Source organism: Asterias amurensis, chromosome 4, assembly GCF_032118995.1.
Source record: "Asterias amurensis chromosome 4, ASM3211899v1".
In the NCBI taxonomy this organism is placed as follows: domain Eukaryota; kingdom Metazoa; phylum Echinodermata; class Asteroidea; order Forcipulatida; family Asteriidae; genus Asterias; species Asterias amurensis.
Window position 1 is genome coordinate 5,494,948 of NC_092651.1, and position 17,741 is coordinate 5,512,688.

General features: G+C 39.7%; 1 protein-coding gene and 1 pseudogene across 1 annotated transcript; both read right to left on the minus strand.

Annotated features, from left to right (window-relative positions):
• Window positions 1-5,124: 5,124 nt before the first annotated feature.
• Window positions 5,125-7,063, minus strand: LOC139936512 (uncharacterized; annotated as a pseudogene).
• Window positions 7,064-15,507: 8,444 nt separating this feature from the next.
• LOC139936566 (uncharacterized) lies at window positions 15,508-17,445 on the minus strand. The gene has a single exon (XM_071931406.1). The coding sequence runs from the start codon at window positions 17,443-17,445 to the stop codon at window positions 15,508-15,510; it is 1,938 nt and encodes a 645-aa protein (XP_071787507.1).
• Window positions 17,446-17,741: the final 296 nt, after the last annotated feature.

The window sequence follows — 17,741 nt, forward strand, 5'->3', positions numbered from 1 at the left end:
AGCTTCCCAAAGCAGAAACTTCACTCCGAGTGCTTGCTGTGTTATTGTGGGGGTAATTTATTTCTTTGGAGGGGGAGGGGACGGGGCATTCTGAAGGGATAGACGGAGATCAAACAAATCCCGTATTTGTACAATACTTTATACAATATCAATTTAGATCGCAGTTCAATTAAACAGCACAAAGGACTGGTTTACAACAACTACATGGAGTTATTAATTCAATTGTGATAATGTTCATTGGTATTATAGGTTTTTTTTTAGTTTTTTTTTTATAAAGTCTACCGGAGACTTGAAAAGTGACTCTAAAAAGTAGCAAAAAACATTAATGACATAAAAAGTGCTCAGGAAAATATTGGAAATTATAAAAAATTATTATCTTTTAAAAACTACTTTTCTGTTATAAACCGCATTATTTTTACATTGTGCTTTTAATTGTTGCTGTGCACGTGGCATATATAGAACACCGTACCTTCTGACTTTAGTCTCCGTACCTATACATCATAACGCCATGAACTGTATGCATTGAACATGACCTTTCAATATCGTGTTTGTTCGTTATGCAAATAAATCAAATAGTGTTAAACACTTGACTTATGATAATACAAGCACACTCCAGTTTGGTTTGCTTTTTACGCTACATGTTCTCGGGAAACCCATTCTCAATAGCGTCCATGCATGCCATTGAGATGTAGGCCTACAAGTTTTTTGTTGCCTGCGGTATTTATTCCTATTTTGACAAGTTATATGTCAACTGTAAAGAACAGTTCTTTGAAAACAGAAGATCCGTGTTGCTGTTGTGTGGCACTGTTAGAGAGCCAAACTCAAGGGTTCTCTAGAAATGTATAGTTTGGGTCCCTTAGATGAATCTGGAGGTTACGAGGGGCCGGGGAAAGAGGACACCCTGAAGACTTCACTGAGAGATCGAGGGCCCAGGGTGTTTGAAATAAAACGAAACAGTAGCAGCCGGAAAGAACCGTCACCCAAAGCTGACCGAACCATACTTCGAAAGTATAAAAGCTATCGAGACAGTTGTTTTATCTGCAGTTAGCCTTGGTTGTCCTGAATCCGACAATCAATTTGTGTGGCCATCCTTAAGCGTCTTCAGTTCATATTCTGCAGTAGGCCTATGTGGGCATACTATACTAAAGTTGAAGCATGTTCTCAATCATAATTATTACGGGCAATTTGACTCCCCACATGGCTTGCGTGTAAGAGACAGTAGCTGCGTGTGACGTCATCAACCAGTACAAGGGGTCAATAGACCTTTTCGCAAATACTGGGGCGCGCGCGTAAAGCTCTGAATTAGATGCATTGTTATTGTTATTGTTCTCAATCATAATTATTACGGGCAATTTGACTCCCCACATGGCTTGCGTGTAAGAGACAGTAGCTGCGTGTGACGTCATCAACCAGTACAAGGGGTCAATGGGTGGAGTTATCGTGTTGCCGCCAATAAGTACGTCTCAAAGTTAGATCGCTAAAAAGAACCATTTATTGGTGCTGGATTTCATTTGACTTTTAAAAGACCGGAGAGTGGGTGGTGGGTCCTGGGGCTATTTTGTAGTTAGTGTGAAATAGCAAAGCTCGATGGAATCAGTGATCCCGAGCTGTCCCGAGGGTGGGCGGGGCTGGGGGTGTCTCGTGACACTGGTGGGAGGGGTTACGAAGTGATGGTGTTCAACCATTGTTGTTGTTGTTGTTTATCTTTTAGTTTGTTTATCCCCCCGGGGTGGTTCTGACCTATTGTGATTAGAGGCCTGGTATAGTGAAGCAGTTGATCGTTTTGATGAAGATTTGGGATTAAGACAATGGTGTTGCGTGTCTTTGGTTTCACCGGAAATGGTTTAATTATTGTTGATACTTCATTAAATTGAACCTTTGTATTTTACTAATAATATGGTGAGGTCCCTTTTTCTATTACTTTTGTCAAAGGCCCTTCCTAATAGCCAAGATATATGCAACGAACTCATACATGGTTCAGCGCACTATGTGTTGGAAAACAAACATGTTGATTATTTTGGCCCTAGTTATGAAAACCACGATAAAGCTTTAACAATTAAAGAGCAAATTTGTTCGCGTGGAGAGTTAATTTCATGGTTTATTCTTAAAAACTCATTTCATTTTGAATACAGCTTTACGGAATTAAAGGGACACACCGGCCGAATTGGGCTGTTTGGGCTACAAAATAGACTAAGATATGACTTCAACGGTCTTCCAGGAATGAAGAAGAACAGTCCTTAAAAGAAATCATCAAATTTAGCCGTTTTTGAGCATTTTAAGACAAAAACGCAGGTCGCGTGATTGTTCTAACCAAAAAGTGGTACAAACAATCACGTGACCTTCCGGGCTAGTTTTACTTTCAGCCGTCTAAAAGTAACTTACTTAACCAAATTTAAATCTTTTTTTTACAAAATTATTTACGAATAATTGACTAAAAAGATCATGTATTCAAATTATCGCTACAAAATGTAAATAATGGTGAAAAATCTAACGTAAGATTCGCATTCAAAAAGTCCGTGTAACGGAAGCTTGTTATATGGCCGGTTTAAAAAAAAAAATCATTTTTCGCTAAATACGTGACATTTTGATGATTTTATTTACAGCAACCATCTATAAAAACATTATTTATGATTCTACACCCCTAAATTGCGTAAACGGTGAGCCGGTGTGTCCCTTTAAACAGTTGCCACTGAATCTTACAAATGTATTCAATTTACAAAAAACTACATTTTGAGCTCAATGGATTGACGATTGATTAAACGAGAAAATACCATACTCTATCAACTTCCCAAAACAGAGTAAACCACTATTATTTTCATTGTTTTATTTTAAAGTCGAACCACATATTTGAACGAAATTTTTTTGGTCATCGATTGAGTGATTTAGATGAAATATTATGTCTATATAACAATGGCGCTAAGAAAAAGCAATTTACAAGCTGTTGATGTTAGAATAGAGTTACCATGCAGAGTCAAGCAAGTTTTCAGTTAATTACAAATAATTGATCTATATGTAGCATTATATTATATAATACTCAACATTGTTTACTTTCATGTCTGTTGGTGGCGCCCTAGCATTGCCTCTATCCAACGGCACGTATAAAGTAAACTACACATTTTGATCTTCCTGCCAAGGGAACCCGGCAAACTCCCCTAAGGGGGGCTCTATAAACACCAACTAGGGCAACAGAAAATAAATAAAAACATCGATATTTCGAAGAATGATATCAGCAGTTTCAGTTGTATATTCACTTATACTTAAGACTTTTCTTATATTTTAACACGTGCACGGCGTAGTTGTAATAAATAAGGCCATCTGACGTGAAGCATAAGCGATCGAAGGGCAATAAGTCAGGGTTTTAAAAGCTGCAAATGCTTCAAAAGTAAGTTAACAGCTTGCGGGTAGCAACATGATTTATATATACTGGGAAAAAAGGATCCCTCTTCTGGTCACTCAAAGTCCCTCTGGGGAATAGTTACCTCATTGCCATCCAATATGTATACTAGAATCCCTAAAACCTTGTTAGTATCTCGTATCAATGCTTCGGTTTGCTGTCAACAATATACAAGTAATTTATCAGACTTATTACGGAGGTTTATCTGCACGTTCCGCGAGTAACGTGAACGCGAACGTCAAAAAAGGAGTCGTTAAAATTTCAAGTTTTTAGCATAGAACGACGTGCAGTTTACCACTTTCCACGTCAGGTACATACGTGCGCGCAGACGTCATACGTGAGCATGCAATAAGCCCAACGTTGTGTTGTCACCCTGAAACAACACACTTTGGGTGCGTTCGTTTAGCTTCCCTGGGTAAACCCCGGTGTGTGGCGTTTTTTCTTTCCAGGACGAACGTGTGCAGATAATTACCCACGTTTGTCCTGGAAAAAAAACCCTGCAGCACACCGGGGTAGACCCAGGGCAGCTAAACGAACGCACCTTTTGTTTACGTTCACGTTCACGTGTTTGCTCGCGTAACGTACAGCTAAACCTCGCGTTACGGTTCTAACTGGAGCCGTTGTCTTCTACGGTATTTACATGTTACATGAGAGCTGCTAATCATTAACCAATACGCATAGCTCTTCTTAGTAGGTGGCTGCTTATGAAATGCAAAAACATGTAGTCTTAAACCACGTTTTCCTAGCTGGATAACTGAACATGAAGCTTGGAGTTTCCACTGCAGTTACACAATAAAGACATGGGAAGACTCGTACCGATGGACCATGATAGGCTGTATTTTCGATAAATAACAGTTTTAACTCAAAACAAAGCCCTTTTTAATCGAATGCTGTGACATTTATTTAAATAAATGCTGTTTCTTTTGAGAGTAGACAACGAGGTTTGGGCGAGCTAACGCGCCGTGGATTTTGCGTTGTGCACCGCGGTGAAGCCGGGCTGTGTCAAGGGAGACTGCGAAGTTGTCCGACTCTAGCGGACAGCTACGCCTTCTAATCAAATAGTTTGAAGTTGAAAATAAAGGAGTTTGCAGCTTCTTCAGATTTTGTTTTTTAATATTGGCAGCAAAATCATTACAATGAGGGCAATGTATAACCACACTTTCCGTGCACCAACACATATCATCGTGTGAACATTCTCGTATAATTTCCTATATTGGTGGGATGTGTAACCATTACAACTGGCATTGCTCAGCCACCGGTAAGGTCTCATGGTACAAACTCCAGAATTTTGTTTAGTGATTTCGAGAAAGAAAAGCCTCGATTGAACAAACAAATGCAACAATAATCATGTCTGTTTAACGCGCGTTGATATGCAGTACGCCGTGTTTGTTGATACGTAATACCTATCTCAGGTCACGTGACGTATGTAGTGCAATCGGTTTATTGTTATGATTTTACATCATACCACCTTTTAGTTTGGTAAACCAGCCCAGCGGAATTTACATCATAAGTGACTCAATGTAAAGCGAAAGTCAAACAATTTGTTTTTTTTGTTTAAAGTTATTTGAACGTTTAGAATAATAGTTGACCGTAGATTTGTTGGAATGACAGATTATTCATATTCTTGATGAGAGTGCCTTGGTTTTGGTTAGTCATTATTTATTATTGGATGTTGTTAATTTCCAATTGTCATCCACGATTTTGTATCGTTTTCGACCATGACGTCATCGACACTCACAGACGATGCAAGATTTTGACCGAGTGCGAATCAGCCACGATGAGGTCACCGGTAGGAGTAAACGTCATGCCTCGAGGATAGAACAAGCCACGAGTTACACAGCCGATGTACTCACCTGATGCACCGTAATGATGTATCTCATTGGTTCCATAGCCTTTGCAATATACAGACACATAGATGTCTCCAGCAACGTCGCAGCACACACCATAAGGTTCGGCAGGCTTACCGCCAATGGAGGTGCTGATATTGAACACCTCGTTTCCCATGAAATCCACACAAACTAGTTTCATCTTCTGGTAGTTTGTGAAGATCAGACGCTCCTTGCTGCTTACAGATAGATAGCATTCGCTACTAATATCATTATGATGTATTGTGCAAATGATGGATCCATCCATATTATGGAGAGATATTACCTTTCACTCACAGTCAGCCACTGCAATACGATCTTTCTTGTCCACAGCAATACCATGAAGTAGACTCTTTGACTGCCCCTCGACTTGATTCTGTAAGGGTCTGAACTGACGAATGTATCTCAGTTCTCTATCATAAACCTTTACATCCTGTCCGTCAGTAACAAGAAGCAGGTCATCAGAGGCCACGATAACACCAAAAGGTTGTTTTAGTTTACCGTCCTCTGTTCCACTTTGAACACCTGTAGACTTGTAACTACCCTTTGATGTAAATGTGGATACTAGATACCGTGTTGAATCAATACCGACAATGTCACCATTGCTAAAACAAGCAACGTCCCCTGCATCAATGAACTCCCCCTCACCTTTCCCTTCTTTACCAAACTTTGTCTTTACCTCCCACTTCTCCTCCTCTAGTATTTCACCGAGATCTGCATCAGTGACGATATCATGACCTTTGAACCGGATGAATGACTTGCTATGCTGCACTGTTTGAAACTGAAGCTCTTTGTGGAAGTCTAAGTTGTGCATAACTTTTGGCTTGAGATCCAGCAGCTCAAAGTTATCAGCATGTTGCATTAAGTCATTGATTGAAGCTACGATCTGCTCTACACGACTCATCTTATCGTGATTGCTGCTCTGTATGCTCTCAAATCTCTCACCTCTTTCTTGACCGATTTGCGTGACTCTGTCTTGAAGGAGGCGAGATGCATTTCTTATCTTAGTGATTTCTTCTTCCTCCTTAGCCACAATATTTCGAAGAGCCTGGTCGACCATGAGCTGTAAACTCTGCTGTGAGTATTTAACAGAGTTATCCACTTTTTGGAAATGCTTGCGACACTCATCAAACTTCTGCAATGCTTCATCAACAGCTCGACGATAAGATCCAATGGAATCATTGATTTCAGAGAGATTGTGGTTTGACGCTCGGTGATCAAACACCGCACATTTAGGACACACAAGTAATTCACACGTGTCGCAATAGAAACACAATTCCTGGTCAGTGTGTTTCCGGCACTTTTGTGCTGCAGCTTTATCCTTGTCTTTGGGTCGCTCGAGTGACGAACCGACAGCATCAACTATTTGATGGTGCCTGTGACTTTTTAATTTCGCGTGGATTGTCAGACATGTCTTGCAATAATTCACCTCACAGTCAACACACCGTGAGACGGATTCAAGACCTTCGTCGCATCCTTCACAAGTTGAGACAGGAGGGTTAATGTCCTCCTTCTGATCTTCAAGATTAATGACGTCATCAACAAGCGAGCTCAAGAAAAAGCAGCTAAGAAGATCTGACAATTCCCCATCCGGGATTGATGTTTCCTTTTTACACATCGGGCAAATAATAATATCCGTCTTTGGATCCTGTTTGTCTACAAGTTCCTGAAGACATTTTAAGCAGAAGCTGTGAAGACAGTCCAGGATTTTCGGATCGGTGAACCGACTCAGGCAGATTGGGCATTCGATGTGTACATGTCTAATCTTGCAAGTGGTCTCAGTGTGTAAAGCAGCTTCAGCCATCTTGATGAGAATGGGCTCCTGTTACCTGATGAAATAAAATAAGGACGTGTTCGTTTTACAATCAGGGAGGTAAAATTATGGAGACTTTTAGACGCTAGGTGGCAGCACAATTACTGGGTTAGTTCGTAAGAGTATACTTGCCTCCTATGATAAATAACACAGGCAATGGTTTTGTAAGCCCATTAAAGGCATCTGGAAATAGTTTTTTTTTTTTTTAAACATAAGAGTATATGTTTATTAACAATAACACAATTTTTGGAGTAATTGTTTGTCACGATTTATATGTAAAAAAAATTACTTAAGTGCTTGTGGGGTTGACTCCGCCTACCCCTTTTGTGACGTGGGAAAAGGAAGACTTTGCCTCGATCAAACTAGACCCCCCTCGATGCGTAGATAAACACACGTGCAAAAGTACATGTAATTCTAAGACGTGAGTTTGTACGCTGCGAAAAAGAATTTTTTTTTTGCATTTTTCCGGCAATGCCGACCAGGTGTATTGCTGCTGGATGCAGCAAAACAACTAAAGATGGGGTCAGTCTTCATCTGTTTCCTGCAGATCCCAAGTATAGGCGGTTGTGGGCTGCAAAAGTCATATTAACTAGAGCAAAGTGGTCCTGTCCGACGTCTTTTTCAGCGCTATGCAGCGAACACTTCGAGCCGTCGTGCTTCGTATCCTGGATACACCACTCATTTGACATGACGAGAAGAGCCATTCTTAAAGTCACCTGGAAATATAATTTGTTTTCTTTCAAACATAGGAGTATATGCTTACGAACAATAAAACAATTTTTTTAGTAATTGTTTGTCACGATTTATTTGTTTAATATATTTATATAAAGTTGTTTGGAGGGCTGACTCCGCCTACCCCTTTTGTGACGTCAATCGAGGCATACAAAGTACATGTACGTCCAAGTCGTGAGTTGGTACATTTCAAAAAGTGTTTTTCTGCATTCAGCAGCAATACACCTGGTCGGCATTGCCGGAAAAAAAAAAAAAAAAACATTTGTTTTTGAAACGTACAAACTCACGACTTGGTCCGTACATGTACTTTGCAATTGTGTTTACTCTACGCATTACAGGCAAAGTCTGCCTCGATTTACGTCATGAACAGCGCCCTCTCGGGTCGGGGTCTACTCTTAAATTTGTAAATAACATAAGAACTGATTTTTTTAAACCTTAGTTAACTGTTTTTTCACATTCCACTCATCAAAACACATATATTAATGACAAAAGCTTTATTTTGAAAAAATACCACTTCCAGGTGACTTTAAACACGACGCCGTCCCAACAATTTTTCCAGCTAGTGGAAAGTCGAAGAAGGTATTTGAAAGACGTGACGAACCCAGAAGAGCATTTGCAAAACGTGAAAAAATTCGGGTAAGTTTGAACTTTGAGGGTATGTTTTTAGCTTTTGCCAAGTGACACGATTTTTTTTGGGTACCGCATGCGATTCACCGTGCGTGCAGATCCTATGTGACCGTCCGCACATTATACAGCAGCCATAGTGCGTGCGTGCAGTTTGCTCCGTGGCCGTATTTCTATAATAATACGTAGGCAGACCCACATCCCATTTGGGCACTAAAAAATCGCATAGTTAAATAAAAATAGCAGCAATAGCTTTTGTAAAAACCACTAGGCGTTCAACATGTTCAAGTTTCAATGTACGTATGTGTGTAAAATCGTGTCTAAATTTGTTTTCATGTGCCATGTTCCCAGACGTAATGTACGGGGGCCTGACTACAAATTTTCTCTTCAAATATCGCGCCTTGAATTACGTCACGAACAGCGCCCTCTCGGGTCGGGGCCTACTCGTAAATTTGTAAATACAATCAAAACTAATATTTTTAAACATTAGTTAACTTTTTATTCACATTCCTCTCATAAAAACACATATTTTAGTGACAAAGGCTTTATTTAAAAAAAAATACCACTTCCAGGTGACTTTAATTACATTATATGCCTTCATAGCATTGGATATAGAAATGTGTTGTGATTGGTCCGGTGTGATGTAGTATGTCAGCTTGCACTTCCGATCCTCTGCCTTCATAGTGTGCATAGTGTATGTACGCCATTGTTTTATTCAAAATGTAATGTGTACATGTACGTGTGAGTTAACTGTGAATCTCCATGTGAAATGAATGAGAGGTCAAAGGTGCATTAGGCAACATCCGGTCAAGCTGGTATATTGGGGTTATTCACGAGCCTCGAACACTGATAATTATAATAGAGATCAGTGTTCTCGAAGTGTGACGTCAGACAGGTTAGTTTGTATGGTACTCGAAAATAAGTGACAATGCCTAGGATTTTTGAACAATGGACTAACACGACTTATTGTGGTATTTGTATGATGGACATGGGTAGAATGTTAACAATACTGTTCCTAATTGTTCCCTTTTATACATTGTACTTTACCCCAAGAATAACACCAACGCCCAGCCGGCAATCACACTGTTTAGCAAGGCCCTTTTCATTTTGCAAAGGGTACTCCAGGGGAAAATCTCAAAAGTCTATGGGAATGTTTTGAAGGGGCACCAAGGTCATGACCGGGCACTGTCATGGCCTGCGTGTATATCAAAGCATGTGATTAGTATTTGTTCCATCAGTACATTTTTAAAACTTCTTCGAGGCTACATTATAAAACTGAAGTTTTGATGTCGTATGTTTCGTCAATTCTTAATGTTATAAATGCACACTTCAAGACTAATAACTTCATCTTGTTCAAAACAAAAATGACAAATAAACTAGAAATTAGTGTTACCATAAACAAACACTAGGTGTTCGGGTATCTTCGTGTCAGTGTTGGAATCGATGAAAAGAATAACTTGTTAATAGCTCGTCAACATGCAAAAAAATCAAAATGAAAACGGATTACTTTTATACATTAATTTTTTTGTTTCTACCACCATAGTTTCAACGGGAACTATAAAAAAAAACATGCATACAACGAATATTCACAAGAAAAAGCCATGCTGAAAATCTTTTTGCTCATGATAGGATTTTTCAAAACAATAAACTTTTGTTATAAACAGATTTCTTAACTTATGACGTCAAGTTCTTATCGAGAGATTTGATATGAAGTACGTACTTAGTAAACTTACACACAAAAAATTGCCAGCAGACGAAGCAAATATTAATTTGTTTACGTCATTATCTGTAAATTTAAAGGATGGGTCAAACTTTATTTCATACATTGCGAACTTGTCGGAAGTCCAGATACTTTAAACCGCTCACCAAGACGGGAAATTTTGTTCAATTTATCTTCAGAATTGAAAGGGTCAATATAATCATAAATCATACAGAGCAATATTTTTGTTCGACTTCCTTTTGATCATCTTCGCTGCAGATCTCGAAACTGCCCTTAGGGTTACTTTACCTTACAGGGTCGTTGCCGTGCGCTAAAGGCCCTCACCTTCGGCTCGGGCCTTTATCACACGGCAATTCGACCCTGTCTTTTATTCCCTTGTTTACACACAGTCAACTTGTCAGTTATATACACTGGTCATGTTTATTAAGACAACATAGACCCTAGTACAAGCAAAGTCCTACCTCAAGCTGTTGATGTGACTAATGCTCTCTGCGTACACTTGAACCTCTTTGATGAATCGGAAGTGGAAGATTGCCTCCAACAGTAATATATTCTGGTTGTTAACCAACGTTCAAATCGTAAAAGCAGTGCACCCCTTCGCCAACTCGACACCGATGTGAATGTATACAGTACAACGTATTGATCTTATCGGCATTCCGTGCGCAATGCAACGGTAGCTATTTCTCACAACTGGAAAAACTCACACGTATAGTGTTGCACTGCATTCTACGGTGGCCTATTGCAACCATTGCGATAGTGTGCGCTGAATTAGTCATTTCAATGACATTTCGTAGCTGAAATGTGTTTGTGGAACTTCACGTTTGCAGTCTGAAGTATTGACCCCAAATATTAAATACTTTGGTTGGTTGAACATTGAATAACTGGTTGATTGTTTGGCTGTAGTCAGATTAGGTTCCAAAATGAACATGACACGACGAATCAAAATTCTAGCTTCATGCACGCTAATTGAGGCAGTTACCTTTCAGTTTTCGTTTTCTTTTATCACCCCTCCCCGCAAATTCCACGTAGAACATATAAATTTATTTGAAACACTTACTTGTTGTTGAAATATAAGTTTGAAGATTGTTGTTCCTGTATAAAGACTCATTGAAAAGCTTCTCAATTTTCACCAAAGCAGAAACTTCACTCCGAGTGCTTGATGTGTTATTGTGGGGGTAATTTATTTCTTGGGAGGGGAGGGGGCGGGGCATTCTGAAGGGATAGATGCAGATCAAACAAATCCCGTTTGTACAATACTTTATACAATATCAATTAAGATCGCAGTACAATTGCACAGCACAAAGGACTGGTCTCAATTAATGCAAATGACACAACAACTACATGGAAGTATTTGAGTCAAGTGTTGTAAAGTTAAATTATATTTTGATTTTTTTTTTAATACATTCTATTGAAAAACGGAAGACTGGAAAAGTTACTCAAAAAAATTAACAAGAAACATAATTATAGTGAACATAAAACAAAGTGCTCAGGAACAATATCTATCTTTTAAAAACTACTTTTCTGTATTTAAATTGTGCTTTTAATGCTGCTGTGCACGTGGTATATATAGAACACCGTACCTTCCGACATCATAACGCCATGAACTGTGTGCATTGAACATAACCTTCCTAAATCGTGTTTATGCAAATAAATCAAATGGTGTAAACCACTTGACTTATGATAATACAAGCACAATCCAGTTTGGTTTGCTTTTTACGCTACATGTTCTCGGCAAACCAATTGTCAAAGTGGCGTCCATGCATGCCATTGAGATATAGGCCTACAAGTTTTTTCGTTGCGTGCGGTATTTTATTCCTATTTTCACAAGTTATATGTCAACTGTAAAAGAACAGTTCTTTGAAAACAGAAGATCCGTGTTGTTGTTACTTACAACATGTTTAACAAAGAAGAAACAAACGACCAGAAAAATATTAGGGGGAGGGGGGGGGGGGCACTTCAGATGAAATTAGATGGAGTATGCGAGCGCGTAGCCATTGCGGCGTGGGGTTCGGGGCCCGCTTAAAGGCCCAGAATGACATCAACATTGGTGGGGGATTGCTGCCCCCCACTCTTAGTCCCACTTGCTATACATCAGACTCGCACGTCTCTCAATTGAAGGTGAACAGTGAAATACAACACATCACCGAATAGGTTTTATCTTGGTGGGTTTGGGACAAGTGTGGCACTGTCGGAAAGCCAAACTCAAGGGCTCTCTAGAAATGTATAGTTTGGTTCCATGGGACGAATCTAGAAGTAATGAGGGGCCGGGGAAATAAAAGAGGACAACCTGAGGACTTCACTGAGAGATCGAGGGCCGAGGGTGTTGAGAACGAAACAGTAGCAGCCGGAAAGAACCGTCACCCACAGCTGACCAAACCATACTTCGAAGGTATAAAAGCTAGAGAGACAGTTGTTTTATCTGCAGTTAGCCTTGGTTGTCCTGAATCCGACAATCAATTTGTGTGGCCATCCTAAAGCATCTTCAGCTCATATTCTGGAGTAGGCCTATGTGGGCATACTATACTAAAGTTGCATCACGTTCTTAAACAGTATGTTATCATACTCATAATTTAAATTACGGGAAATTTGACTCCCCACATGGCTAGCGTGTAAGACAGTAGCTGCATGTGACGTCATCATGCAGTACAAGGGGTCAATAGACCTTTTCGCAAATACTGGGGCGCGCGCGTAAAGCTTTGAATTAGATGCATTGTTATTGGGGCTATTTTGTAGTTAGTGTGAAATAGCAAAAGCTCGATGGAATCAGTGACACTGGTGGGAGGAGTTACGAAGTGATGTGTTCAACCAATGTTGTTGTTGTTTATCTTTTAGTTTGTTTATCCCCCTGGGTCGGTTTTGACCTATTGTGATTAGAGGCCAAGTATAGTGAAGCAGTTGATCGTTTTGATGAAGATTTGGGATTAAGACAATGGTAATGCGTGTCTTTGGTTTCCCCGGAAATAGTTTCATTATTGTTGATACTTCATTATTGAACCTTTGTATTTTACTAATAATAATATGGTGAAGTCCCTATAGTCAAGATAATATGCAACGAATTCATATATGGTTCAGCGCACTATGGGCAGGAAAACAAACATGTTGATTATTCTGGCCCTTTTTATGAAAACCACGATAAAGCTTTAAGAATTGAAGAGCAAACTTGTTTTCGTAGAGAGTTATCTTGATGGTTTATTCTTTGAAACTAAAGTTCAATTTGAATAAAGCTTTAGGGAATCAAACAGTTGCCATTGAATCCACAAAATGTTTTAAATTTACAAAAAAACTACATTTTGAGATCAATGGATGGACGATAAAAGAGAAAAAAACATACTCTAAACTTCCAAAGCACAGCTATTATTTTCATTATTTTATTTTAAAGTCGAACCACACATTTGAAAAAAAATATCTTGATCATCAATTGAGTGAGCGTCAAGAAAATGCAATTTACAAGCTCTTTATAATAGTCATGCAATTTTTCCACTTTAAAAATATATCACAAATAGCTGACAATAGGTACATGTAGCATTATGTTATATTATACTCAACATTATAAACTGTCATGTCTGTAGGTGGCGCCTTATATATTAGCCTTGCCTCTGTATCCAACGTATCAAGTAAAGATCTTTCTTTTATTTTAAAAAATGGCGTGATTATAATAATAATGCCATCCGAAGTGAAGCATAAAAACAATTGAAGGGCAATAAATCATAAATTTAAACGCTGCAAATGATTCAAAAGTAAGTTTGCGGGTAGCAACAAGTTTTAGATAATTTGGTCCCTCTTCTGGTCACTCAAAGTCCCTCGGGGGAATAGTTCCCTCATTGTCAGTCAAATGTGTATACTGATTTACTAGGATCCCTACAACCTTGTTAGTATCTCGTATCAATGATTCGGTTTGCTGTCAACAATCTACAAGAGTTTTTGTTAGACTAATAGGGAGGTTTAGCTACACGTTCCGCCAGTAACGTGAACGTGAACGTCAACAAATTGTCGTTAAAATCTCAAGTTATTAGCATACGTGCAGTTACACTTTCCACGTCCGGTACATGCGCGCAGACGTCATACGTGAGCATGCAATAAGCCCAACGTGCAGCTAAACCTCGCGTTACGGTTCTTACTGGAGCCGTTGCCTTCTCATAGTACGGTATTTACATGTTACATACGAGCTGCTAATCATTAACCACTACGCATAGCTCTACATTCTTTGTAATCTAGGTGGGGATTATGAAACACAAGAACATGGAGTCTTAAAACCACGTTTTCCTAGCTGGATCTGAACAAGGAGCTTGGAGTTCCCTCTGAGCAGTATCTGGCTGTGATGTACCTAATAATAGTAGACCGATTGCGCCATCATTGTTTACATGTGATCACGTGACCTGAGATGGGTATAGAAAAACACAGCTACACAGTAAAGACATGGGAAGACTCGTACTGATGGACCATAATCGGCTGTAATTTCGATAAATAACAGTTTAAACTCAAAACGAAGCCCTTTCTTAGTTGAATGTTGTGACATTAATTTAAATAAATGCTGTTTGATAGACCAAGTTGTCTACTACAAAATAGGTTTCTTTTGAGAGTTTGGTTAGACTACGTAAATTACTGAGGCTTGAGCCGTGGATTTTGCGTTGTGCACGGCGTGAAGTCGGGCTGTGCCAAGAGAGACCGCGAAGTTGTCAGACTCTAGCTGACAGCTCCCCCTTCTTATCAAATAATTTGAAGGTGAAAATATAGGAATTTGCAGCTTCTTCAAGAGTTTTTGTCTTTTAAATATTGGCAGCAAAATCATTACAATGAGGACAATGTTTAACCACACTTTCCGTGCACAAACACATGACATCGTGTGAACATTCTCGTAGAATTTCCTATATTGGTGGGCTGTGTAACCAATTATAACTGGCATTGTTCAGCCACCGGTAAATATTCTTCAGTGATTTAGAGAATAAAAGCCTTAATTGAACGAACAATTGCAACAATATTCATGTCTGTTTAACGCGAGTTGATATGCAGTACACTGTGTTTGTTGATATGTAATACCTATCTCAGGTCACGTGACGTCTGTAGTGCAATCGGTCTATTGTTATGATTTTACATCATACCACCTTTTAGTTTGGTAAACCAGCCCAGCGGAATTTAAATCATAAGTGACTCAATGTAAAGCGAAAGTCAAACAAATTTGTATGAAGTTAATGGTGCGGTTAGAATAATAGTTGACTGTGGATTTGCTGGAATGACAGATTAATCATATTCTTGATGAGTGCCTTGGTTTTAGGTTAGTCGTTATTTATTATTGGATGTTGATAATTTCCAATTGTCATCTACGATTTTGTATCGTTTTCGACCATGACGTCATCGACACTCACAGGTGACGCAAGACCTTGACCGAGTGCATATCAGCCACGATGAGGTCACCGGTAGGAGTAAACGTCATGCCTAGAGGATAGAACAAGCCACGAGCTACACAGCCGATGTGCTCACCTGATGCATCGTAATGATGTATCTCATAGGCTCCGAAGCCACCGCAATAAACAGACACATAGATGTCTCCAGCATCGTCGCAGCACACACCATAAGGATAGGCAGGTTTGCCGTCAATGGAGGTGCTGATATTGAACACCTCGTTTCCCATGAAATCCACACAAAATAGTTTCATCTCGTCGTAGTTTGTGAAGATCAGACGCTCCTTGCTGCTTACAGATAGACAGCAGTCGCTACTAATATCGTCATGATGTATTGTGGAAATAATGGATCCATCCATATTATGCAGAGATATTACCTTTCTCTTACAGTCAACCACTGCAATACGATCTTTCTTGTCCACAGCAATACCACAAAGTAGACTCTCTGACTGCCCCTCGACTTGATTCTGTGAGGGTCGGAACTGACGAATGTATCTCAGTTCTCTATCATAAACCTTTACATCCTGTCCGTCAGTAACCAGAAGCAGGTCATCAGAGGTCACGGCGACATTAAAAGGTTGTTTTAGTTTACCGTCCTCTGTTCCACGTTGACCACCTGTAGATTTGTAACTACCCTTTGATGTAAATGTGGATAATAGCCACCTCTTTGAATCAGTAACGACAATGTCACCAATGCTAAAACAAGCAACGTCCCTTGCATCCTTGAACTCCCCATCACCTTCCCCAAATTTACCAAACTCTGTCTTCACCTCCCACTTCTCTTCCTCTACTATTTCCCCGAGATCTGCATCAGTGACGATATCATGACCTTTGAACCGGATGAATGACTTGCTATGTTGCACTGTTTGAAACTGAAGCTCTTTGTGGAAGTCTAAGTTGTGCATAACTTTTGGCTTGAGGTCCAGCAGCTCAAAGTTATCAGCATGTTGCATCAAGTCATTGACTGAAGCTACGATCTGCTCTGCACGGCTCATCGTATCGTGATTGCTGCTCTGTATGCTTTCAAATCCCTCACCTCTTTCTTGACCGATTTGAGTGACTCTTTCTTGAAGGAGGCGAGATGCATTTCTTATCTTAGTGATTTCCTCTTCCTCCTTAGCCACAATATCTCGAAGAACCTGGTCGACCATGAGCTGTAATCTTTGCTGTGAGTGTTTGATAGAGTCATCCACTTTTTGGAATTGCTTGCGACACTCGTCAAACTTCTGCAAGGCTTCATCAACAGCTCGACGATAAGATCGAATGGTATCATTGATTTCAGAGAGATTGTGGTTGGACGCTCGGTGATCGAACACCACACATTTGAGACACACAAGTAATTCACACGTGTCGCAATAGAAACACAGTTCCTGGTCAGTGTGTGGCCAACACGTTTGTGTTTCAGTTTTGTCCTTGTCTTTGGGTCGCACATTTGACGACGAACCGACAGCATTAACGATTTGATGATGTCTGTTACTTTTTAATTTTGCGTGGATTGTCAGACATGTCTTGCAAAAATTTACCTCACAGTCAACACACCGTGAGACGGCTTCAAGACCTTCGTCGCATCCTTCGCATGTGGAAACAGGAGGGTTAATGTCCTCCTTCGAACCTCCCAGATTAATGAAGTCATCAATAAGCGAGCTCAAGAAAGAGCAGCTAAGAAGATCCGACAATCCTTCATCTGGGATTGACGTTTCCTTTTTACACATTGGGCAAATAATAAGATCCGTCTTCGGATCCTGTTTGTCTATAAGTTCCTGAAGACATTTTAAGCAGAAGCTGTGAAGACAGTCCAGGATTTTCGGATCGGTGAACCGACTAAGGCAGATTGGGCATTCGATGTGTACATGTCTAATCTTGCAAGTGGTCTCAATGTGTAAAGCAGCTTCGGCCATCTTGATGAGAATGGGCTCCTGTTACCTGATGAAATAAAACAAGGACGTGTTCGTTTTACAATCGGGGAGTGAACAATGTTGGAGACTTTTAGACGCTTGGTGGCAGCACATTTACTAGGTAAGTTCGTAAAAATATACTGGTCTCCTAGGATAAAGACAGACATTGGTCGTATAAATCTATTGATTGCATTATATGTCTTGATATTATGGTGGCCTGAAGGGACATTGCACATCGCAAATATCTTTGCAAATATTTGCGATGTCGCAAATATCTTTGCAAATATCTTTGCAAATAT

Excerpts from the sequence above, each read along its gene's own strand:
- LOC139936566 (XM_071931406.1), bottom strand. The coding sequence starts at position 17,445 with ATGGCCGAAGCTGCTTTACACATTGAGACCACTTGCAAGATTAGACAT.